Here is a 24,609-nt window from a genome sequence, read left to right as displayed (position 1 = left end):
ATGTTTATTAGCTCGCTCATCCCAGTAATTGTAATGTAAGCAGATGTTGCTATATTAGTGTGAATATCAAATGCAGCTTATGGAAAACATTTTCATCCTCTGATGGAGAGAAAGATTAAATCCTCAATATTCTATCGTCAAAATCTCAGGGATGGCTACAAGCCATTTACTTAAATACGCATTCAGTATAGTTAGGCATTTTAACAGCCTTCACCTGATAAAAGGCAGCCAATCCTTCGGTCTGTCATCAAGCGTTTCTTGATGGCATTGTCAAAAAGGATCCGCAGGTTGTTCTTCACGGTTTCTATCTCAAAACCTACAATCACATAAAGTAAGCAAATGGTTCCAGAAAATCTTGGGCTGAATTATTTACTGAAACGAGGTACACACTCATCTCTCTATCATGATGACATGTGCTCAACTGGAGACTTTGCCAAAGCCCAGTGCGCCACATCCACATGAAACAGGAAATAGCTCTTCACACGTGACCCGTTCTAGTGACAGGAAAGTATCATTTCCAGTGGGCGTTTGCTCTAGTACCTGGGAACAGCTTCTCCACGTTGTCGTAGAGGGCATGCAGAGGCTCTTCTCTACAGTGATGGTATTTGACCATTTCCACGGAGGCAACTTTGCCATTGGGCTTTAAATCCAAAACTTCATAGTGTCCCGGGAGAAAAGGCTCCACTTTTAAAAAAGGAGCTGTGGAGTGCTTCAGGTTAACAAGGCCTACAAATTCCAAAAAAGAATTTTACTCATGCTACAATTCACACTAACTCTCACAGAACTTACTGTCCTCTAAATTCCTACTTCCCTTTTCCGTACAAACACATGTCTATTATATCAGCAAAACAGGGGAAAATTAACCCAATGTTACTATCTACTTACAAGAGAGGTCACAATGGTACAGAGATATTGAGCAAGGCTACACTGATTTCCAGTATTTCAGAGCAATAGGAAAATCTCCAATGTTCCCTTTCTTCTCCCTCGCTGAAATTTCAGATCAAGAAAATCTATTTTCTATAATAAATTAAGTATGAAAACAAAAGATACACTAAGCAAGGAGAGGGACTTGAAATTATTCATTTTATGATATCCTGGCTGTCATTTCTTTGAGGTATTTTAAGAAAACAGCTGTGGTTCCTGGACCTTTGACAAGCAAATAAATCCAGTATGAGGTACTTTAAAGTTGGACCTTAAGTCAGGCATCTACCCCTTTACTAGTTATTATATACTGTGTATTAACAGTATAATCTAAATTTCCTCAATAAGTTTTCACAGTGAGTAACCAAATTGACACCACCACGATCTTTGATACAAAATCGATGTTCTGTTGTAAGTAGAACAGCCTATCAAATACTCATTATGATTTACAATTTGAGTGTGTCAGCCCAGTAATCTGTCATACTGAATTCAAAGACCAGACTGGAACCAGATCCCATCACTAGCCAGCAGACTGCAACAGAGCCATACAACCCCTATGGGAGGTGAGGAGTTAATTAAAAAGTTTTAACCAGGGAATACTATGAACGGATTAGTTTTAGATACATTATTCTAAAAGCACTGACAAATAGTCGCTTGAAAACCTCTGGACTGCCCACCACGGGAATTGCAAATAGGATCTAGAGGGAAACACAAAACCAGAGCACTAATGAAAACCTACAGAAAAATTCTCTAATTACCTTTAGCTTCTGAACACACGGCCAAAAATCCATCTTCCGTCATGGCTTTAAACAAAGGCCTGACTCCGTAAGTATCTCTGCCCAGGAACACTTTCTTAGTGGCAGTATCCAATAAAATGAATGCAAACACCCCATCCAACATACTAACTGTTTGCTCAATTCCTCCTTTGTCATATAGATGAAGGATTATCTCACCATCCACTTTGGTCTGGTATTCAAATTCAAAATGTTGTTGCAGCTTTGAAAAACAGCAGCAAAAGCAACATGTTAGAATCTGTGTGCACTCACAAATAGTTTTTCACTGCAAAGTTGGTTCAGTATTTCTACGTTCTAGAAGCATACACTTCAGTGATTTAGAAGAATCATGGCATTACCAAAATATAACTTGTTTGAAGTCACAATTCTACAAATTCTTTGTAACATAAAGCTAAACCCGTGAAAATTTTAGTTACATTCTGATGAAGGCAATGCATCCCAAGAGTCATGCGTGGACAGATAGAAAGTCACCTTAGATATGTGCTATGTCTGTAATACATACATATTTATATGTAAGTTGAAGCAAGTAGGTTGCCCCCAGTTGCCATGACACTAAAAATGTGTGCTTCCACACTGTAATACTTTGACTTTGGAACAGAGTATCAGCTAAGGTTGTTCCAGTTCAGTCTCCAAGACCTGCCTATGAAAATGGAAAGAAAAAGGACAAATGGCCATCTGGGTGGCTCAGTAGGTTAAGCATCTGTCTTTGGCCTGGGGTCCTGGGATGGAGCCCCATGTTAGGTTCCCTGCTAAGCAGGAAATCTGATTCTCCCTCTCCCTCGGCTCCTCCTCTACTTGTGCGTGCTCTCTTTCTCTCTCCCTCTCTGTCAAATAAGTAAGTAAAATCTTTTTTTTTTTTTTTTAAGGACAAACATAGTCTGTATGATCCCCAGCAAATAGATGATTCCATCATAATGATAAAGACACATGATCTAAACAAACCTGCTGGCCCCCAGGGGACGACTGTGATATTCAGTCCTCCTACCACTGCAGTGACATTAAAGCTACTTCTCACTGAGAGACAAAATGACAGGGGCACGTTAGAAGCCCACATGCCCCAAAGGCACAGCAAAGTGACGGTCACAATCACACCGAGTGCACAGGGAGAGGGTTTGATTACAGGACACTCAGACCCTGTGGCTCTCCATCACCACTGCAAACCGTGAGGGTGAAGTCCTTGGAGTTGCTCTTTCTGTGAACTTACTTTTGGCTGACAGTGGAGAGAGAAGAGGTTCACATTAACAAAATAAGGTGGAAATCCTAAGTACGTTTTGATATTTAAAACATATTTCTAAAATGTTTGTCTACATATGTTTGTCTACATATGACCTATAAACATGCTTCACAATTAAACATACTCTAGGATTTGTGAAACTGTCTCTGGGCACTCGCAGAATAGCCCCCAAAATGGGCTTTGGCTGCCTCCAGGGACTACAGAGCCACTTCCTGTTGCCCTCCCCCTACTCTGAGAGACTCTCAGGGGAGATCCTGGCAAGAGCAGGTGGGGCTTGTAAAGCAGTCTTCTGCGGACCCTTCTGGGCTTAGGCATCTGAAGGATGAGTATACTCTAAAGCAGTCAGTGATTTTGGTGAGCAACGTCTTCCCTCAATCTATCCCACCACTGCCACCAAGTCAGCACTGCTCCTGAGCTAAACCCTGCAGGGAAGTTATTGCTTATTGACTCCCAGGTACCGCTTTCCAGTCTCCTGAAAAAATCACTCGGGTAAAAGCTGCATGGAGATAAAAGCCCCCGTTCTCTTGTCCCCCATACAGCTATCACACTGCCCTCCAACTTGCTGTTTGCAAGCCCCTTATGCTCCCTGCAGAGACTCCTCCCTGGCCCAGCCTCTACTCAGAGTCCTCCTCTCCTTCATTTATTCTTCCTCCACACCCAGCACATCTCCAGCTGTCTTTTATTAGCAAGAGTAAGTTTTCTTTTTGTTATAAATAAATAAATAAATAAATAAGGGGGCTTTGGAGTTTCCGTTGCAGCAGACTTTACATAAACTGAAAATGGCCATCCTCCTCTTTCGTCTAATTTCTGGCTGCTCACGCTGCATACACTTAGATGACTAGTAGAAGTAATGGAATGTCTATGTTTTTGAAAATACAACGTATTAGATAAATTTAGAGTAAAAATACTTTTGAAATACCATTTTCTAACTTCTAAATAAAATATGTAAAAGTAGAAATGTTGTTCAAGTTAAACAAGGTATTTCCTATGTCATTTAAAGTGAAAGGTTAATAGTGCCATAACCCACCCAGCATTCTCACGTATATGGTACTAACTTAGCTTAGTAAGAAAGAAGTCTTAACTGTTCCTTCCTGCACTCTCACTGTTGTGAAATCCATTCTTACTTTTCTTGCTCATCATTTCATCTCTATGCACCTAGAAAAATGAGGCCTGTGTATAATATGCTCTTAAGAAATGTATGAAAAGAATCTGCTGAGTTAACTATAAAAACTTCTCTAATGAGAAGCCTATTAAGAGCAGAGTATTCTGGGCGCCTGGGTGGCTCAGTTGGTTAAGCAACTATCTTCAGCTCAGGTCATGATCCTGGGGTCCCGAGATCAGGGATCAAGTCTCACATCGGGCTCCCTGCTCAGTGGGGAGTCTGCTTTTCCCTCTAACCCTCCCACCTCTCGTGCTCTCTCTCTCTAATAAGTAAATAAAATCTTAAAAAAAGAAAAAAAAAAGTAGATTATTCCTATAAGCAGACAATAATGGCAAAAGCCATTGTCCAGAGATAAAAACATCCAAAGGGTGACTAGAATGTAAATCCTTATTTGTGAATGATTGACATGACATAACAAGACTCAAAAAATACCAAGAAACAGTGTGAATGATGTCTGGCTTCAAACAAAACAAAGCAACTATAAAGATGTTCTTGGCAGAGGTGTTTGGGTGGCTCAGTGGGTTAAGCATCTAGACTCTTAATTTTCACTCAGGTTGTAATGTCAGGGTTGGGAGATCAAGCCTCATGTGGGGTTCCTTGCTGGGCAAGGAATCTGCTTAAGATTCTCTCTGTCCCTCTGCCCTTCCTCTACTCTCCCTTGCCAAAAAAATAAAAAATTAAAAAAAAAAAGAAATTCTTGGCCAACTCGCAGTAATTTAGTATGAACTGAGTATTAAATGATATTATTGATTCTTAGGTTTAACAGTATTGGTGTTAGGTAGAGGAATGCCCTAATTTTGAAAAGATAAGTGCTTATATATTTAGGAGTAAAGTATCACAATATCTATAGCATACTAACATGATTCAGCCAAAAAATTAATGCCTAGGTGTATATACAGAAAGAGAAAAATAAGTCAAATAGGACAAAACATTAATAGTTATACAATCTAGGTTCTTACTTTTGGGGTTTTTTGTTTTTAATGTATGTTTGAAATTCTCAAAAATAAAAGCTGGGGAGGAGGGTGGCAAACAAAACAATTACTTGGAAATTTAAATTTAAAAGATGTATGAAACACTAGCCAAATAATTCCAGATTGGAAAGCTCTTAGCCAATGTGGCTTCCTGGGGTCAGAATTTCCCCTCTCTTACCACTCTCATCCTGAGTAAGCTTTCCCCAGATTAGACAGCTGTTCCAATTTTAATGCTGCTAGAAAATCACTTCCCGCACTGTTTCCTCTGGCCACCCTTCTGTCTTGCCGTTCTATTTAAGTGCAGTATGCAGACGTAATAAATATCATTGAGGGCAGCCTCATATAAAAGCTACAAGGATGATGACCTCTCAACTACTGAACTCTATACCTGCCCTAAAATCCTCCTGTCTCACAGCTCTTAGAATGATATTCTAACTCTTTACCAAGTCCTGCTCGATCGGGTCCTGTCCACCCTCACCCCACCTTGCCCACCTTACCCCTTGTTCACATCTGACAATCCCAGGACTGCTTCCTTCCTCAGACTTCTATACATGCTATTCCCTCTGCATGAGAAGTTCCTCCCAGCCCCCCTAGTTGATCATGGTGCATCAGGTATCGGTTCAGGTGGCAGTTCCTCCAGAGGTCTTCTCTGATCACTGGATCTCCCCTATCATCCATATTTTCAGAATATCAGTCATAGGTACAGGGATTTTTTTTCTTTGCTTTGTAATGGAATAAGCTCCATCAGAGTGCAGAACTACCTCTCATACCTACTATTGTATCCCCAGCACCAAACACGGGCTCTGATTAATATTCAAATTCATAATAGGAAAAAAAAGTGCTGAGAGTTAAAGAATTATAATCCTCATTTGTGTGTGTGTGTGTCCAACTTATTTGACCTCTTGGGTCTCAGTGCATCATCCTTATAATTGGAGCAAATGAGATAATGAACATGGAAATTGTTGGAGAAGTAAAAAGCTTTACATGAAGTACAAAAAAGTTATAACCATCTAGCTCTGAGGTTTAATCACATTCAGATACCTTCTGGTTTTGTTTTATTTACCTTCTTGTGGTTGTAGATTTCACCGTTGTAACAGAGCCACAGATAAGGATATTTCTTTACTCGAATTGGCTGCATTCCAAACAGCTGGTCAACCACTGCCAACCGATGAAATCCAAAGCAGCAATTGGTATATCCATTAACATTCTCAAAACGAAATGCATCTGGACCCCTGTGTGCAATCTTCATAGCGCTCAGGCACTGCACAGAAAGGCAGTCATCACTGCCAAAGAGGGCCCAAATCCCACACATGGTGCAATGGGGCTATGGGCTTTCTATGGAGAAAAGAGCAGGCCAGTTAAATATTCAATACCCAATCCAAGTCTGTAGTAAATCTTGATTCCAAAAACTGGTATCAACCACTTCAAAGACTGACATTTAAACTCTCTCGTCTACAGCAATTTTCCATTAGGTTGGCAGGCACAGAGGAGTTGAGAATGATTTAATTTTCATACAAGTATTCAGAAAAGACGCATGATCTTTGCATCCAGCAGTAGCAGTCTGGCACCCCGTCAATGCCTGCATCTCTCTCACCTTGGGATTGGCCAGCTAGACCTTGGGGGAGCGAGGCCACACTTGAGGTTTACTTCCTAAGGTCAGATACATACGCGGGCTGGCTCCAACCTAGTGAGAGATCCCCGTCCCACTCTCTCCATCTCAAAACCTCAGAAGCCCTCAAAAATCCAAGAGACTCCCCAAATTACTAATACAGTCCCCTCTCGGGTCTCTTTGACAATTAAACATCCTGTCTTTACCTATACCAACTGCACATCGAGTCTAGTGGGTAAAAAAGATCATACATATTGCTCAAGTGTTATGTTAAGATATACAACCATTATAATCATTTCACAACTTCTTGCTTACCTCTAAGTGATTTACTCAAACGTGATGAAAGAAATTCTAAAGAGAAAAAAGAAAGGCATGTCTGATATCAGATTATCTTGGCTGCATAACAAAAAGCATTTTAAGTTGACAGAAATACGTAATGTTCACCATCCAAATGTCCTAAATGACACAAATGTTCTCAAGTATTTTGTATTAAAGTTGTCTTGGTTCATAGTTAAGCAAAGCAGGTAGGACACAAACACACCAACATCTCTGAAAAACAATGTGGCAATCCCTATAGGCCAAAAAGCAAACAATTCCTACGGACATTTCCTTGCAATTTCATATTCTCAACTGTGAAATAAAGGGCCATTTTATTTGGCTGCTGCCAACTCAAAACAGTTATTTTACCAAAATATCTCACACTTAGAAACTTATTTGGGTATCTTTACTGCAAATTTGCAGCAAACCTAATTTGGGACAAAAATTCTCGAGAAAATATATACATATATTCAAGTTACATCAGTCACTTTAGGCAATCCTCTCAGGGCGTTTGCATCTAAATGAACCAAAGCTTTGTTTAGCTTTCTAATGAGACCACATCAAACTAACAAAAATTAATAGTGACTCAAACAACTTGGAAATGTTCTATGCAGTCCCTTCCATGCACTTTGCCAAATAGGCTCTAATAAGACATTTGAGAAATTCACTTAGATTTAAGTGAGATGACTACTGATAAGTCATGTATCTTTTCCTCTATACCAGTTAAAAATGGGCTGAGAAATTGCTTTGAAAATCACAAGAGGTCATTAGTGAATCATTTACCAGTCTTCCTAATGCCACTTAGCGAATCCCATTATTAAACCTGCATAAGGAACACACACTAAGCACTAAAACGGAGGGGAAAGAAGGGAAACACACATTAGTGAAGCACACTTACCTTTCCCAGCAGGAAAAAGCACATTAAAACTACTACCTATTTTTGTTGGACTTGGGCTTACTTGCAAAGGTCCTACTTACAATGTTTTTTCCTACTGCTATTACCTGTTCCCTGTAATTTTCTGCACTTCCTCATAAACTTTTAGAACAGTGCCGTCCAGAAATGTAAGCCAATATGGAATTGTAAAAATACCAGTAGGCCCAATAAAAAAGTAAAGAGAAAAAGGGAAGACAACTTTAAATATATTTTAACACAATGCACCAAAAAAGGTATTTCAATATAATCAGTATAACAAATTATTGACAAGATACTTTACATTGCCTTTATTAAGTCGTCAACATCTGGTGTTTTACACTTACACACCTTAATTCGGGCGAGTCAGCATTTCAAGTTCTCGATAGTTACATGTGGACTGAATTGGACAGTGCTGCTTCCGTGCATTTGATTTCCATGCTGCTTACCAACTAAAAACTTCACCATATTGTTTTATTTTACATTAAGGTATCAGCAACCAACTCTTGCACAAGTTCAAGACTTAAGTTACTTTTCACTAATCTTACAGTAATGCGGGCAATGAAAAAAAGAGTTATGAGTGCTTTTAAATTGTTAAGTCAAGGCACCCAGGACAATGGCCCATGAAGGAATAGGCCAAGGGCCCAGCAGAAAACGTTTTTTTTTCGTCAAAATAGTAACATTAATCTGAAACCAGCCCTACAGAATGGATACCATTGAGAAAGAAATGTTAGTTCTTTTGCTTTTTTCCATACCGCTCCGCCCGTCGCCCTGAACAGATCTCTCCTAGGTGGGGTTGGTTCATCAAGTCACTTGTTGAGCCTTATAGTCTGGGGTAGGGGGACGGGGAAAGGAGAGGGGAGCCAAAAGGTGTGGGAAGCCAGAGGTGAGGGGCTAAGTGCAGACCCTTAGGCTTTGACCGACGCTGGGAGACCCGGACCAAGAGACTGCGCGAAACTCCAACTGAGCTCCAGCCACGTGCACCCTCTGGCGGGTCCACCGCAGAGCGCCCAGACTGCGAAAATTTCCACAGGCTTCCACGCAATATAATAATAATAAAAAAATTGTAAGAATTTATAGGGGCCAAAGTGGGCCGCAGCCCGGCCTCCCCTCCGTCTTTCACCTGATCCCTCCCTCCCAAGACCTAGATCCTAGTCTTTCCTCCCCGCTAGCTCCCAGGTGCGCAACAATCGGCCCCGCCCCCTTTACCCGCTGGAGCCGCAGCGCGGGCAGGCGCCTGCGTCCGCTTCTGCCCTCCGGAGTGCAAGCGAGGCCGCAGCGTCACCTCCTCCTCTCTCCTCCAGGGCCGGCCCTCCAGGGGCGGCTCCGGGGCACGCTAGGAGGGCGCTGCGCAGGTCGCTAGAGCCTGGCTTACCTGGGCTCGGACGGAGAGAACAGCGAGGAGATGCCAGGTAGAAGCTGCAGAGGCGGGCCGGGCAGCGGGCTTCCTGTGACTTTATACGGGCCTCGCTCCTGTAATGCTTGCGGGAAGTTTCATCATGTCTGTGAAGACCAACCAGCGCGCAGGGGCGTGGCCCACAATGCCAGACCTTGGCTGGGCGGAGGAGGAGCGGGGACCAAGGAGGAACTGCGTCTTTCCAGCTCCTTAAAGTGTTAGTGCACCTGCTGAAGGATAGCCTCAGAGGTCCAGCCAGGTGCCCCACTGACACCTAGGACCAGGACCTTACCTGCTGCCCTGACAATTAGGGGGTCTTCTGCACTTGGTTCGTTTTTGGGGAAATCATCACTAAATTGATTGCAGCAGCCCCTCTGCAGCAGATCTCCCTCATATCGTTAATTACAAAGTTTTTAGGCATCCAGGTATCAACTGCTTTTCTAAAGTTTATGGTATGCCACCTTGCTTTTTACAAAAGACCCACATTAGTACCTGTTTTCGCTACCTGAAAGAAATCCAAAGAGGATTTTTTTCTTTGGGGGAAAAGGCGAGAAGCGAAAATAGCGTTCAGCATTTAGTTTGCAGCCAGCCAGGACGGCGGCACCGTGGATGGAACAGCAAGGAGGGCACCGAGGCGTTCCTTCCCCAGAACTACACTCAGAGTTAAGGGGCCGTAGCCTTGAGCAACGTCTATGGGCATCCGTGCTTTATCTGTTCATTTTGTGCATTCATTAGCAGGATGTGTCCTTTGGTATCAGAAAGGCCTAAGAGATGTGATTTTGGGGTCTGAGAAAACTCAAATTTTCCATGTAAATTCATGATAACTGCTTCTTCATTTTATGTCATTTCGGCCTATCAAATGTTTTCCTAGGAATGCTCTACTTCGAGATAACAGGGAAACCTGTACTTTAGTTTCTCCTTAACTACTAAGAGAGCATCTGATACATAGATGTGGATAAAGAAATATCTGTTCTATTAATAAATAAGGGGGCAGATGGGAAGAGCTGGAAGGATATCTTTTTATTAACTACTGTGTAGATTTCACTATGTCTTCTACCTCAGACATAATTTCTCCTTCCTCCGGACAGACAGCTCAGTGTATTTGTATTTTGTGTTGGATCATCGTTAGACTTGTGATGTGGTTATATTCTCCTTCTACTGGATTGCCACCTTCCTGGTGACACCTGACTTCACCTTTGAGTCTCATCATCAGCTCAATGGATACCACTAGATAGATTCTCAAACCTGTATTCGGTTCAATTTGATTCCTCCTCCAATTTTGTCATTGACAAATGTCACTTTCTGGAAAGGATGGAATTCCAGTCTGAATTATACCACTAACTTCTTCTATGACCATGGGCATGTCCTATAACCTCTCTGGGTTTCCATCTTTGAAAGGAAGTTAGAGATTACTGGGGTCATTCCAGCACTGAAATTCTAAACACTAAAGTGATGAGCATTCTTTGGAGCCATAGCACCCAAGAAAAAAATTTTTTTTCATTCCACACAACATCAATCTGTCTTTTTGAAACTCAAAATAACTTTGCAATCTGGATCTTTTTACATTACACCAGTTAGAATTATCCAAATTCACCCACCTGATACTTGGAGATCCAGGATGTGAAATTGGGTTTGCCTGGATCCACAAGATGTGCTCTTCTGCCTGCGGACTAGATTAACAAGAAAAGCTGGCTCATACCAGAGACACTGCGTCAAACCAGAGACACTGACAGAAGGGCAAGGAGCTCACATAGCCTCTCTTATTTTTGCTACACACGAATGACTTATATTCAGGATTAAATATACTTTTCCACATTTCATCCCCACTCCTATATTGGATCATTACCTTTCTCCTTTTTATTTCCTGCACTGAGAATTTGAAAGGGAAAACTCTCTATTTTAAAGGCATCGTTGAACTGGTACCAGTATTGCCCTCAGATTTGTTATGCTGTACAGGGAAAGACTTGTCCTCAGAAGCCGTTTTTCTTTTTTTTTCCTTTTTTTTAGTGTAAGTTTTTATTTTAATTCCAGTTAGCTAACATACAGTGTTATTTCAGGTGTGTAATATAGTAATTCAACACTTCCCTACATCACCCTATGCTCATTATGACCAGTACTCCTTAACTCCTAACATCTACTTACTCCATCCTCCCATCCACTTCCCCTCTGGTAACCATCAAATTGTTATTTGACCCAGTGATGGGTATTAAGGAGGGCACGTATTGCATGGAGCATTGGGTGTTATACATAAACAATGAATCTTGGAACTCTACATCAAAAACTAATGATGTGCTGTACGGTGATTAATGTAACATAATAAAAATAATAATTTTTTTAAAAGAATTTCTTTCTTGCTTTGTCTCTCCATCTCTCTCATTCTTTCCCTTGCTTCTTAAATTCCACATATAAGTGAAATCACATGGTATTTGTCTTTTTTTCTCAGTTAGCACAATACTCTCTAACTCCATCCATGTCATAGCAAATGGCAAGATGTCATTCTTTTTCATGGCTGAATAGTATTCCATTGTATACATACCACATCTTCCTTATCCATTCATCAGTCTATGGATAGTTGGGCTGCTTCCATATCTTGGCTATTATGAATAATGCTGCTTTAGACATAGGAGTGTGTGTATCCCTTTGAGTTCTTGTATTCTTTGGGTGAATACTCAGTAGCGCAATTGCTAGATCATAGAGTAGTTCTATTTTTAACTTGTTGAGGAATGTCCATACCGTTATCCACAGTAGCTGTACCAGTTTGCCTACTCACCAACAGTGTATGAGTGTTCCTTTTTCTCCATATCCTTGCCAACACCTGTTATTTCTTGTGTTGTTGATTTTAGCCATTCTGATAGGTGTGAAGTGGTATCTCGTTGTGGTTTTGATTTGCCTTTCCCTGATGATAAGTGATGATGAATACCTTTCCATGTGTCTTTTGGCCATCTGGATGTTTTCTTTGGAGAAACATCTTTTAATCTCTTCTGCCCATTTTTAATTGGATTATTTGGTTTTTGGGTGTTGAGTTGTATAAGTTCTTTACATATTTGAGTACTAACCCCTTTAATGGCTACATCATTTGCAGATATCCTCTCTCATTCCATAGGTTGCTCTTGGTTTATTGCTTCCTTCACTGTGCAGAAGCTTTTCATTTTTATGTAGTCCCAATAGTTTATTTTTGCTTTTGTTTCCCTTGCTTCAGGAGGCCTATCTTGAAAGAAGTTGCTATGGTCTATGTCAAAGAAATTACTACTGGTATTCTCTTCTAGGATTTTTATGGTTTCACATCTCATATTTAGGTCTTTAATCCATTTTCATTTTGTTTTTGTGTATGGTGTAAGAAAGTGGTCCAGTTTCTTTCTTTTGCATGCTACTGTCCAGTTTTCCCAACACCATTTGTTGAGAAGACTGTACTTTCCCCATTGAATATTTTGTTTTGTTGAAGATTAATTGACCATATAGTTGTGAGTTTATTTCTGGATTTTCTGTTCTAGTCTACTGATCTATGTGTCTATGTTTGTGCCAATACCATACTGTTTTAATTACTACAGCCTTGAAATATAACTTGAAGTCCAGAATTGTGATGCCTTCAGCTTTGCTTTTCTTTTTCAAGGTTGTTTTTGCTCTTTGGGATCTTTTGTGGTTCCATATAAATTTTAAGATTGAGGGACACCTGGGTGGCTCAGTCGGCTAAGCGGCTGCCTTCAGCTGGGGTCATGATTCCAGGGTCCTGGGATCAAGCCCGACATCGGGCTTCCTGCTCGGTGGGGAGACTGCTTCTCCTTCTCCCTCTGCCTGCAGCTCTCCCTGCTTGTGCTCACTCTCTTTCTCTCTCCATCAAATAAATAAATAAAATCTTTTAAAAAAATTTAAGATTGTTTTAGTTCTGTGAAAAATGCTGTTGGTATTTTGATAGGGATTGCATTTAATGTGTAGATTGCTTTGGGTCGCATAGACATTTTAACATCATTTGTTCTTCCAAACCATGAGCATGGAATATCTTCCCATTTTTTGTGTCATCTTTTATTTCTTTCATCAGTGTTTTATAGTTTTCTTAGTAGAGGTATTTCACTTCTTTGGTTAGGTTTAGTTCTAGGTATCTTATTATTTTAGTCCTAAGTACCAATTATAAATGGGATGGCTTTGGAAACCAATTTCTAAGGCCTAAAATTTCTTTATAAAATATAAACCAAGTTGATACACAAAGCCAAAATATACTATTGATTCCTAAATATTTTTAAGTACAAGATTCCTTTTAGAATCACAGAAAAGTTTCTCTTGACCTGACCCCACAAGATCACGTTTTTAGTATTTCTTTGATAGTGAAAACATAGCACCATAATTAAAAACAAAACAAAAGAAAAACAAAAACCCAACAAGATATCAAGACTTCATACCACCCTTAAATAAATTTGTATTTTATTAGACACATCAGCAACAAAATAAACTGATAAATCGTAAAATGTGTAAGACATACTGAGATCAGACTATAGTCAATGCTCATAGAGTGCAAGGAGCATTCAGTATCTCCCTACAATAACTCCCAGCTAGATTACAGACTGCCTAGAATATAAATCTTACACAGAGCACGTACAGAACACTTAGTAGTTGATAGGCAAGAGCAAGATGGTAGATGACTAAGTTGTAAGGTTCTTTACTTCCCTAAAGTCTTTAGCAAATTGTGATTTTGCTGTACACTTATCTACCTAACAGGTCTGAAACCTGAGAACAACCTGGGAAAGGAGGTCTTCTATTTATATTTCACAAACATAAAACTAAGAATCCGAGAACTTGAAGAATTTAGCCAAACAGTCTGGATTAAATCACCAAGAACTGTGTTTTTATATACAGAGCCCAATTCCCTTTACCACCCTGTCTGTAATGGAAGACAGATAGTTGATGTGTTATCTAGTGTTGTTGGCTGTTCTATCTTCTACTCATACATCCAGAGCCACTCCATCCTTCCCCACTTCACTTTGTGTCCTGGCTCCCTTACCCTTCCTCTTCTCGTGGAAGTGAGAATTGTCAGGCTAGTTCTTCCCCTGACTTCTTCACTATAAAATTCTTCTCCTAAAGCCCATAGCTTCTGCCACTGGCCTTCATACCACCCTCTCCTCAGATTCCAGTAACTCTTACTTCCTCTTCCTCTTCAGGCCTATCTCTAGGGTACCAAACCACCTTGCTTTTCCTTTATCCTGCCCACACTTCTGTAATTACTTTCAATTGGAGTGTGACATCTGCTTCCTATCAGAACCCTACCCAATACATTGATCTAGGATATAATGGAGGATGCCGTGGATTTAACTAGAGTAGAAAATGATTCATATCCTCTCTTAATTATTGGACACAAATGAGAACTAAATTATGTTGGCCTATTTTCCCACATCTTATCCACCCCTGTATTGAAACCTCACTCTCAAAGTAGCCTGGAAGCATTTAACCTTTTTTTGGACCTGAGTCACTGAGGAATCAAATAAAACCCTCCTCTGTCAAGTAAAAACTTTAGGCTAGTTCCCCATCCCAAAAGTTTAACTGACAGCACAAGATTGCACTTGTTCAGCCCTGAGAGCATTAATTAATTAATTAATTAGTTAAATTCTTTTAAAGAACTACTAAATTGATTTTTCTCAATTGGTTCGTTTTTGGGTATTTTGTAGATGGATCCATTTTCAAGAATTAAAAAAATATGTAGTAATAAGACAACCACATAATGGTAGCTCTCTCCTTTGGTATTAATGGATTGAAAAAATGTACATAATAATAAAAAAGCTTCATCAATATTAAAACACCTTAAAACAAGGTTGCATTTTATTCAACCCAATATATGTTTGGTAAAGTGTTGAGGAGTTTGACACGTCTGTTGTCTACAGAAAATGCTATAAAGCCATTCAGATTTGCCAACCCCTATCCTAACTCCAAAGCTACCCAGGAGCCGATGACTCTCACATTAGGGAGCACTGAATTAGAGTTTCAACTATTTCACAAGCCCATCCCATCTCACCTTCCAAAATATAAAATGCTTCTGGGGAACTTCCCTAAACATAAGAAGAATTATTAACAATAGAGCCACCTTTAAATCACAGTAGCCAGAGCCACTGACCTTGCCACTAGACGTGACCTTGCCCATTCAAGGAGGAATTTAGGATGACACTACAGGTGAGCTCTCAAGGTACAGCATGGAGTCATAGGGAAACAAAAATGTAGCTGGAGCCTCTGTTTGATCTCTTGCCCTGTCCTGTAAATGTTAGCCTTGGGCCTTCTCAGCAGCCTATGATTCTATTTCTCTGTTGTTTGACCTATTTTTTTGTGATTTCTTTAAATCAGTTGTTGAAATGCAATTTGAAATAGGACCTCTGATCTTTACTTTTATATCCTCTACTTTTCTTCTAATTTCACAGAATTCCCCTGACACCTACATTTAAATCTGCAGGTTAAATAGTAATACGCAAAATTCTAGAAACTCCAATTCCAGAAAAATTTGTCTATCATAATACTATTTGTCACTCTAGGATATGTTACTTAGCCTCAGGACAAGAAAAAAGGGAATATTAATATGGGCTTTGTGCATATGTGTTTTGTAGAACCACAGATTTCGTAAAACTGGGAATTATCTATTCTTTCAACAAAACATTTATATTGTCCCAAATAAGAAAAGACTGGTTTATAAAAAGGAATAAGGAAACACTGGCAAAGCTGGAAAAAATGAGAGCCTCTCCTCTGAAAGAGTGAAAACTTCCTGAGAAGTTCCACTGATTTAGAATCAGAATAATAATTGATTTAAAGAGTAGAGTGCACTGAACATAGAAAACACTACTCAGAGTTGACCTTGCACAGCAGATGACATGTGAGCAGAGACCAATATTTAAGGTAATAATATTAACAGTCATTTACTGAGTACCTCCTAGTTGCGATGTATTTCATATAACTTTCTAATCTGTATACTAACCATGGAGAATAATTATTCTTCTTTTGACAGATAAAGAAGTGGCTCAAGAATATAAATTAAGATACCCAATACCAAACAGTGTTGCCTCAAACTTGGCATGATGACTTGAGAACTTCCATGCCTGCCCCAGAAGTTGCTCAGCAAGCCAACCAGGTAGAGGGAGCCCTTCCAAGAAATGGCAGTAAGATATGAAAGGTCCCAGTGTGTCCCTAAGGACAGCTAGAGAAAGTACAGTTGACCCTTGAACAACACTGGTTTGAACAATGTAGACTCACTTACACACAGATTTTTTTCTTTACAATATAATTCTGTAAATATATTTTCCTCTTCCTTATGGTTTCATTGACATTTTCTTTTCTTGAGCTTACCTTAAGAATACAGTATATGACACATCTAACATGCAAAATATGTGTTAATTGACTATCTTTGCTATTGGTAAGGTCAACAGTAGGCTATTAGTAGGTAAGTTTTGGTGGAGTTAAAAGTTATACCAAATTTTCCACTGTGTGGGGCAGTCAATGGTGTTCCTAAGGCCCATGTTGATTAATAGTCAACAGTACAAAGAACAAGTGGAAAAAGCCAATGAAGGGGAAAAGATTCCATTTTAAGAAGCAAGAGTAAATGGAGCAGTGCAGCCACAGGAAATGGGCAGAATGTCAGCATTTAGAGGAAAAAGAGGACTCCTACTTTTAGGAGAGGAGAGAGAGAAAGAATGGTGTTACGGTATAGGTAAGCCAGAGAGAAAATAAACAAGACAAATTAATTATATCTATGATGATACATAAGCACTATGGAAAAGAAAAGAAATTGGGGGGATTACAATTCTTAGAAGAATTTGTACTTATAGGCCTCTGTTTCCGCTAAGAAACAGAAGGAAGTCATATTGTCTGTGGTACTGAAAGGTTTGGGATGTGGTGCCAGTGAACTTTGAATAGCCAAATATCAACAAAAGTTGTTGAGGGGGAAAAAAAGGTTGGGCAAGATGGAGGTCCAGCATGGGAGGACACCATAAACATGAATGTGACTGGGGCAATAAGGGAGGGCATATTCTCGAACCACACGAGGCAATCCAAGATTTGGGGTCAAGGCATGGAGGGAAATGGCTCTAGGCTCTACGTTGGCCAGCGCATGTATAGAACACAGATAAGCGGGCATGGGAATGTGTACCCTATGTGCCTTGGTGGGGACAGCCCTTTCAGTAAACTCTGTTATTGTTCACAAATATTCAGAGCCCCTTCCTGGGGAGCATTTTACCATTTCTAGTCCACTGATAAGGGTTAGCCATGTGACTTGCTATTGCCAGTGAAATGTGATCAGAAGTGACAGAAACTTAGGAGCCATCATTATGGTTCACCATGTCCTCTTTCCCCTCTGCCAGGAGTCTGGCAGTGTTCCAGAGGCAGGCAACTCTGCCAAACCCAGGAAAAAACAAGTGGAGAAGGACCACAGCCTACCCATGATCCACATGTAGCTTTCTGGTTACAAATGTCTGCGATTTCAAGGTCATTTGTGACTGCAGCATAACCCAGTCTAACCTGACGAGCAAAGCTTGAATGTTTTAACTTGGAGGGGAAAGTAATAAAGTCAGAAGTTAATTCATTTATAAAAGACTAACAGGGGCTAAATGATTAAAGATTTAATTGTATGCTAGGGAAGTCTAGGAATAGAAGAAATAGATTAACTGGATATTTTTATGGAAAAGAAATGTATAATTTTAAAGTGTAAAATAAAATAGTGAATGAAAGATTGCCTGTGCCAGGTTCCTGAGCACAATAGTCATTAAGGAAACAAAGGTCCTCCCCAAACATAATTCCCCTGTGCCTTACCAGGCTAGGTCCTGTCTAGTCAAGATGTTTAGATATTAGATTAGAAACTAGCAGCCCTGGAATAAAAGCCCCCCCCCCCCACCCAACTCCCGCCAAACAGAGTCAAAAAGCAAGTCCTGAAGCTGGACCAAAACATCCACCCTTCTCCCAACATCTCTCCTACTGCATTGCACCCCAGACCACTAGGGTCCTTGTTCTTAAACAGATAGAGGTGAATAGGGTTTTTAGCTGCCAAAAGTTGGATTTGTGGGTAGAAACCAGATTTACCCCTTTTCCTTCTTGTGCAATTTATGCATACTGAGGTCATTAGGACAGAAAATCATAGTTTAATTTTTTCATCAAACTAACAACGTGTACAGAGCACCTACTGTATTTGGGGACATGGAGCTTACACTCACAATACAGAGGAACAGGGAAAATCAACAAGATTCCTCAGTGCAAAACATAGGTGAGGGTATATAATTACTATGGAGAACAACAGAGCAGAGAAGGAAGAACATCCTACTGCAGCCCTGTTGTTGCATTATACCACATCACTCTGTAACCTCAGTCTTCTATTTGGTTTTCCCATTTAGTAAAATATTCTGAGCATCTCTCCAGGATGAAGCTGAACCAGAGTTCACGTTTCTTAGTTGAAGTTCCCCTGAAGAGAGTCATCCAGTATTCCCTAAGCCTTGTCAGATCTGCTCAACTCTCCCACCATATTCGGCCATTACTACTCTAAACAATGCCCACCAAAGGGGAAAGAGCTTGCTGGGTTCCAGCCATGAGCCCAGTTTCATAGCCGCTGAAAACTCATTACACTCTTACTCCAGTTTTGGCCACCATGAAAGGACCCAGCCTAATACTACAAAGCAAGATCTTTAACACCATAGTGGAGACCAGTGTTTCCCAGGAGGATGCAGGTGCAAATGGCATTCGCTACTGCATCTATAGCCCAGAATGCTGACAACAATAATTATTAACTATCGAGGCTGCTCTTATGGCCTGGAAGTAAGACCATTAAGAAACTAACACCTGATAAAAGCTACACAGAGACCATCCGGACTAACTGTAGCAGATCTAGAAATTACAGTTGTAGATGCTGTTCACTGAGGACACTTTGGGTCACCTTTTTTAAGTGACTTATTTTTATCTACTGCTAAGTATCCAAGCAAACACTGTGGCTTGGAAGTTGGACTCCAAGCGCAGCCCCCTACCCTCAGGAGTTGTGTCAGACTGAGCATATCTCAGCCATCAGGCCCCAGCACAGACAGAAAAAATGCATCTTCCCAGGGCATCTTGTTGTAATCCACATTATCCATAGAAACACAGAGATAAGGAAGGCTGAGAAGGGAAAATCAGGACAGGTAAATAATAGCCTTAAATCCAGGCTTACCTAGGAGGTCATCTCTAACCATTTGTGTTTCTGAACATAGTATGGAAAGGACTTGCTGTAGTGGGTTGAATGGTAGTGCTCAAAATATCTGCCTAAATCCCAGAACCTATGAATGTAACCTTATTTGGGAAAGGGTCTTTGCAGATGTAAATTAAAGATCTCAACACAAATCATCCTGGATCATCCAGGTGGGCCTTCAATTCAATGGCAGATGTTCTTAAAAAAGATAGGCAGGGAGAAACAGATGAGAAGGCCATGTGAAGACAGAGGCTGAGATGGCAGTTATAAAGCTACAACCCAAGGAACACCCAAAGACACCAGAAGATGGAAGAGGCAAGGAAGGATTCTCACCTAGAGACCTGAAGGGAGTTCGGTCTTGCCAACACCCTGATGTCAGATTTCTGGCCTCCAGAACTACAAGAGAATAAGTTTCTGTTATTTTAAAGCATCCAGTTTGCGGTAATATATCAGCCCTAGAAATTAATATACTTGGCGACTCTCTTTAGCTTGACCCTACTCTTGATGTCTACCTGTAAGACAAGAAGCAGCCCAGGCAGCAACACCATTCTTTTTTTTTTTTTTTTTTTTTTTTTTTTTTTTAAAGATTTTATTTATTTATTTGACAGAGAGAAATCACAAGTAGATGGAGAGGCAGGCAGAGAGAGAGAGGGAAGCAGGCTCCCTGCCGAGCAGAGAGCCCGATGCGGGACTCGATCCCAGGACCCCGAGATCATGACCTGAGCCGAAGGCAGCGGCTTAACCCACTGAGCCACCCAGGCGCCCAGCAACACCATTCTTAATCCTAAATTCCTCTGTAAGTATCTTGGCCTCTACTTCAGATGTGCTCCCTACCACATTCAAAGTAAGACATCTCCCTGCACCTCTGCTCACCCCACAACTACCCAAGTTTGGAGCAAAGTGCTGGATCATGAAAGAGACTGTCCATATTCATGAACAACTCAACCAATTAGTCTCCAATCTTCCATTCTAACACATGCTCCAACTTGGCAAGACACCATTCACAACTGTCAATGCAATTATCTTCCCATCCAGTGCCCAGACATGTGCAGACAGGGTGAGTCAGCAGGTACCCTGCTGATGCACCCTCTACAGACACTCTCCATAGAAGTGGCACAGCAAATTGCTCTTTTCCTCCTACACAATAGCCATTTCCCTAAAAATTACCACTTCTCCCTCTAACTTTTCTCAGCTCTTCACTCCTTTTGACACACACCAGAGCTGAGCCCAACACCTGGTACATAGAAGACATGCAATAAATACTTGCTGATTGAATGGGAGCCAGATAGCTTAGAAGCATCCAGAAATTTATTCTAGAAACTAACACGTGCATGAAGGAATGTTTTAAAGACTTTCCCACTGGCACTGCTACTGTAGCTGGCCTCCTAACACTCTGGACAACTCTCTTTAGCTTGACCTTACTCTTGATGCCTGTCACCTACTGATGATGAAAGCCTGTTTTGGACTCTTCCCATTGGGCACACAGGTATATATTAAAGCTTGCTTCCAGAAAACCCTTCCTGTCAAAGAAAGAGGAGTCTATGAGGTGAACAAGCAAAATTTAAGTACAGCCCCTACCTTCTGGCTAGCCTTCAACACCTTCTTCCTCCATTTGGCCTCACTGGTTACAGACCTTAGTTTCAAATCTCAGAACACTTGGCTTTGAACTAATGTTTGAACCAGCTTCTCCACCTAATGTTGCTTTCACTAGCTCTCATGCTATGCTTTGGGAGAGACAATCAGAGTAATGTAATCACACAGATCAAATATAGAATCCCAGCATCACCTTCAAGCTATGTGACCTTGAGTAAATCCCCCCTGATTCTTAGATCTTTCACCTGCCTAACAGAAAAAAGGTATGAAATTTGCAGTTTTGTTGGGAGGTTTAAAAATGCTGAGAGGGTTACAGAACTGGCATAATAGCTGAAACATAATAAAAGTTCAAAACACGTCAGCTATTGTTATTGTTGGACCTACCTCGATATTCATATTGCATATTACAGAAAGCAAGTTTTGCAAGAGGCTGGGCACTCTTGCCCACTATTCTAGACCTGGGGAGATGAACAGGACACCTAAGCTATCCCCAGATGTCCCTACAATTCTACCTCACTAGACCAGGGGTCGCAATAATCAAAATCATAAGAGAAGCTTGAAAAAACTAGTTTCAAACATAGTTTGAAAAACAAATGGAGCACCTGGCTGGTCAGTTAAGTGCCTCTGGATTTGGGATCAGGTCATGATCTCAGAGTCATGAGATCGAGCCCCATGTCAGGCTCCACACTCAGGTGGGGACCCTGCTTGGGATTCTCTCTCTCCCTCTCCCCACTTGTACATGAGTTCTCTCTCTGTCTCTGTCTGTCTCTCTCTCTCTCAAATAAATCTTAAAAAAAAAAAAATGAACTTTCTTAGCCTTTAACTGTATCTACTAGAAATGTAACTTTCTAGTTTTATATATCAGTAAATGTCACTCAAATGCTTTGCAAAAATACATGAGTTGTATGACATTGTGAATGTACAAAATGGCACTGAACTGTACACTTTAAAATGGTGAATATATATTTTGTGAATTTTACTTAAACAAAAAAATTTTTTTTAATATGCAGAAACTGCTGTTGTCTTTAAAATCAGAATGTTGACCTGAGGATCATTTTTTTAAACACAGATTCTGATTCTGTAGGTCAAGGTGAAGTATGGCTATCAACACCTTTTTAAAAACCCCCTTTAGCAATTCAGATTAGCCAGGGTTAAGAACCACTGATTAATAACTTAAAATAAATTAGGCAAAGGAGATGAATAGAGTAGAAATTGCACTTTTTACCAAAAAAAAAAAAAAAAAAAAAAACAGTTATCTGGTAAACACGGTGTGACTCTGGGGACATTCTTTTCTTTTTATAATTTCTATTATTGGGATTACAATAATGTTTGAAGAATGCATTTACCCATCTAAATCACACTTTTCTATGGATTTTCATTCATTTTGCTTTTAGGAATAACTATCTGCTTGAGGTGTTAGAGCAACCAAAATGTAGGGGCAAGCTTGGGAGCCATGAGGGGAGGAAAAAGAATCCCCATGGTACCTCCTGGATTCTCTTCATCTAGTTCCATTCAAAAAGGTCCCAAAGCACAGCCCAGTATCCCACTGTGTCCTGATAGGGGAAGGGGAGGAGCATGGAATGTTGAACTTTCTGAGTTTCTTCAGCTCATCAGAATGCTGTGAGATCTGGAAGAGAAAGGGCTACAGATGTGCAGCAAGGGTGCTGCAGGCAGTACTCAGCTTTCCTCAACCTTCCCTCCGACCTCCCCCAAGTCATTCCCTGGCCCCTGCCATGCCTGCATGTCTGACATGTGAACACGGACTGGACATTAGAAAGCACCTGCTGCTACCAGGAAAATTCTACCTTGGACAAGAGGCTACAGGGGAGTAGATGAGGCGAAGGGATGGTAAATGGAGAAAAATATTAAAGCTACATCTGTGAGCCAGCCAGTAAGGAAAAAAAGGGACTCTAAATTTAAAAACAACGAAAAAACACCAACAACTGACTGGCCTCTATTTCTCAGATTGGAGAAAGGACCCTCATCCTTGCTATTAAGAAGTTGCCCAATTTGCTATTATGAAAGAGAAGGTGCTTTTGTATTTATTTACATTTCAGGATAAAATTATTACCTGGTATGACAGTCCTTTTCCACATTCTATTTCTCCCTCATCCTTTAATTGTAAACTCTGACTTTTCAGATCAACTCGAATACCACCTGGCTGACTTGCTCCTGTGTAAATACTTACGAATTACAAAATGGTGAGTTGGGGTGGAATAAATGAGAAGACTGGAGTGTTCTCTTTTCACTGTAACAGGTTTAATGAAGCTTTCCTTGTGGTGCACAGGGAAACTACATTGTAGTGTACATTGTATATTCTTACACTTCATGTAATAATAGATGCGTCTCCTGCTTCTCTTAGAACTGATGTCCCAGCCTCATGTAGCTGAGTTGAGGCAGGAGTCTGGTACCAAGCTGTGAGCTCCTAGTAGTTCCATTAAACCATGTTAACAATGCAAAGTTAGGAAACTGGAATATTGATGTCTACTCCCAGATATAGAAATAGTTCATGATGTGTCTCTTGGCAATTCACATAATCTTCTTGGACTTCCAAAATTGTAAAGAAAAAAAAAAAAAATGGGACTGAACTACATAAACTTCCTGGTCCCTTCCAATCTTAGAGCTCTAATTGTTAAAACTAAATGGATGTGAGCTATTTAGGGCATTCTAGTGTAGGAAAAAGTAACACTTAATGATCTTAATCCCAAGAACCCTCACATTTACATTGTAAATAGGATTTCTCCTCCATTTGAACATAACCGAGAATCAGAGATAAGATAGGACTTGCTTATGATCACACAGTTATCCAGGAACATATCCCAAATGGATCTGAACCTCGATTCCATTCTCTGCCACTCCACATAGCCTCTAATCTGGGAGGCTGATCTCTACGAGGGGATAGCCATTTTTATTTCAGGACACAAGTCCCGGTTATACAACATTAAAAATATAGTATATTATTAAGTATAATCTTTTTTCCAGGCTTCCTTACTTGCATTTTTTTTTAATTGGAAGCTAACAAAGGACCAGACAAATGTTTTTATCATTCTAATTGAGCTATTAAGAACACAGAATTCATCCCATTCCTGTTTCAAAAAGACACTGGTGTCAGTATCTCCCATCTCCTCCCATCCCCCTGTATACATCTCCACTCTGTCACTCAAACATGACTCAAATTTATTGTGTAAAATTACTGTCCCCTAGGTGCAGGATCCACAGCCAGAGAACAGCTCTGACTAGGAATATTAATTAAAACAAGAGCTTTTACATGAAAATAGCCTAGTTGGCATGTAGTTAGGAATAAGAATGTCATTTTTCATGTCAAAAAACTGCAGTCGCACATGACAATAGTTGTACATTTAGTTTCCCATGGAGAAAAATAAATGATCAGCCACTTAAATGTAGTAAAGGTTCTGAAACCCATTTCATTTTCTTCAACATAACAGCATCTATGTTTATCTTAAAATATAATTCTTCACATATGTTCATGATATCTCTGATAGGCAAGGCAGACTAGGCCAATTACAGAGTGAGAA

The 24,609-nt window shown here is 40.3% G+C and overlaps 1 protein-coding gene and 1 long non-coding RNA gene across 5 annotated transcripts in view; one reads left to right on the top strand and one right to left on the bottom strand.

Annotated features, from left to right (window-relative positions):
- ASNS (asparagine synthetase (glutamine-hydrolyzing)) overlaps positions 1 to 24,609 on the bottom strand; it is a 145,769-nt gene that overhangs the window by 5,221 nt on the left and 115,939 nt on the right. The window contains exons 3-10 of one of the 4 annotated variants that reach the window (XM_032303922.1): positions 19,814 to 19,876; positions 10,914 to 10,985; positions 9,295 to 10,079; positions 7,007 to 7,042; positions 6,146 to 6,417; positions 1,680 to 1,917; positions 541 to 726; positions 215 to 316 (exon numbers count right to left, since the gene is read on the bottom strand). In XM_032303922.1, the coding sequence (XP_032159813.1) occupies positions 215 to 316; positions 541 to 726; positions 1,680 to 1,917; positions 6,146 to 6,394 (775 nt within the window). In that variant the 5' untranslated portion in view covers positions 6,395 to 6,417; positions 7,007 to 7,042; positions 9,295 to 10,079; positions 10,914 to 10,985; positions 19,814 to 19,876. Of the gene's footprint in view, positions 1 to 214; positions 317 to 540; positions 727 to 1,679; positions 1,918 to 6,145; positions 6,418 to 7,006; positions 7,043 to 8,270; positions 9,141 to 9,294; positions 10,986 to 19,813; positions 19,877 to 24,609 lie in introns of those variants that run through there. The other 3 variants (XM_032303923.1, XM_032303920.1, XM_032303924.1) reach the window with 3 other exon arrangements.
- LOC116568513 lies at positions 9,246 to 20,015 on the top strand. The gene is made up of 3 exons (XR_004276655.1): positions 9,246 to 9,331; positions 16,289 to 16,411; positions 18,660 to 20,015. It is a non-coding gene; the product is annotated as an uncharacterized LOC116568513 (long non-coding RNA).

The sequence above is a fragment of the Mustela erminea genome, chromosome 11 (assembly GCF_009829155.1).
Source record: "Mustela erminea isolate mMusErm1 chromosome 11, mMusErm1.Pri, whole genome shotgun sequence".
NCBI classification, from domain to species: Eukaryota; Metazoa; Chordata; class Mammalia; order Carnivora; family Mustelidae; genus Mustela; species Mustela erminea.
This window is presented reverse-complemented; position numbering and strand designations above follow the sequence as displayed.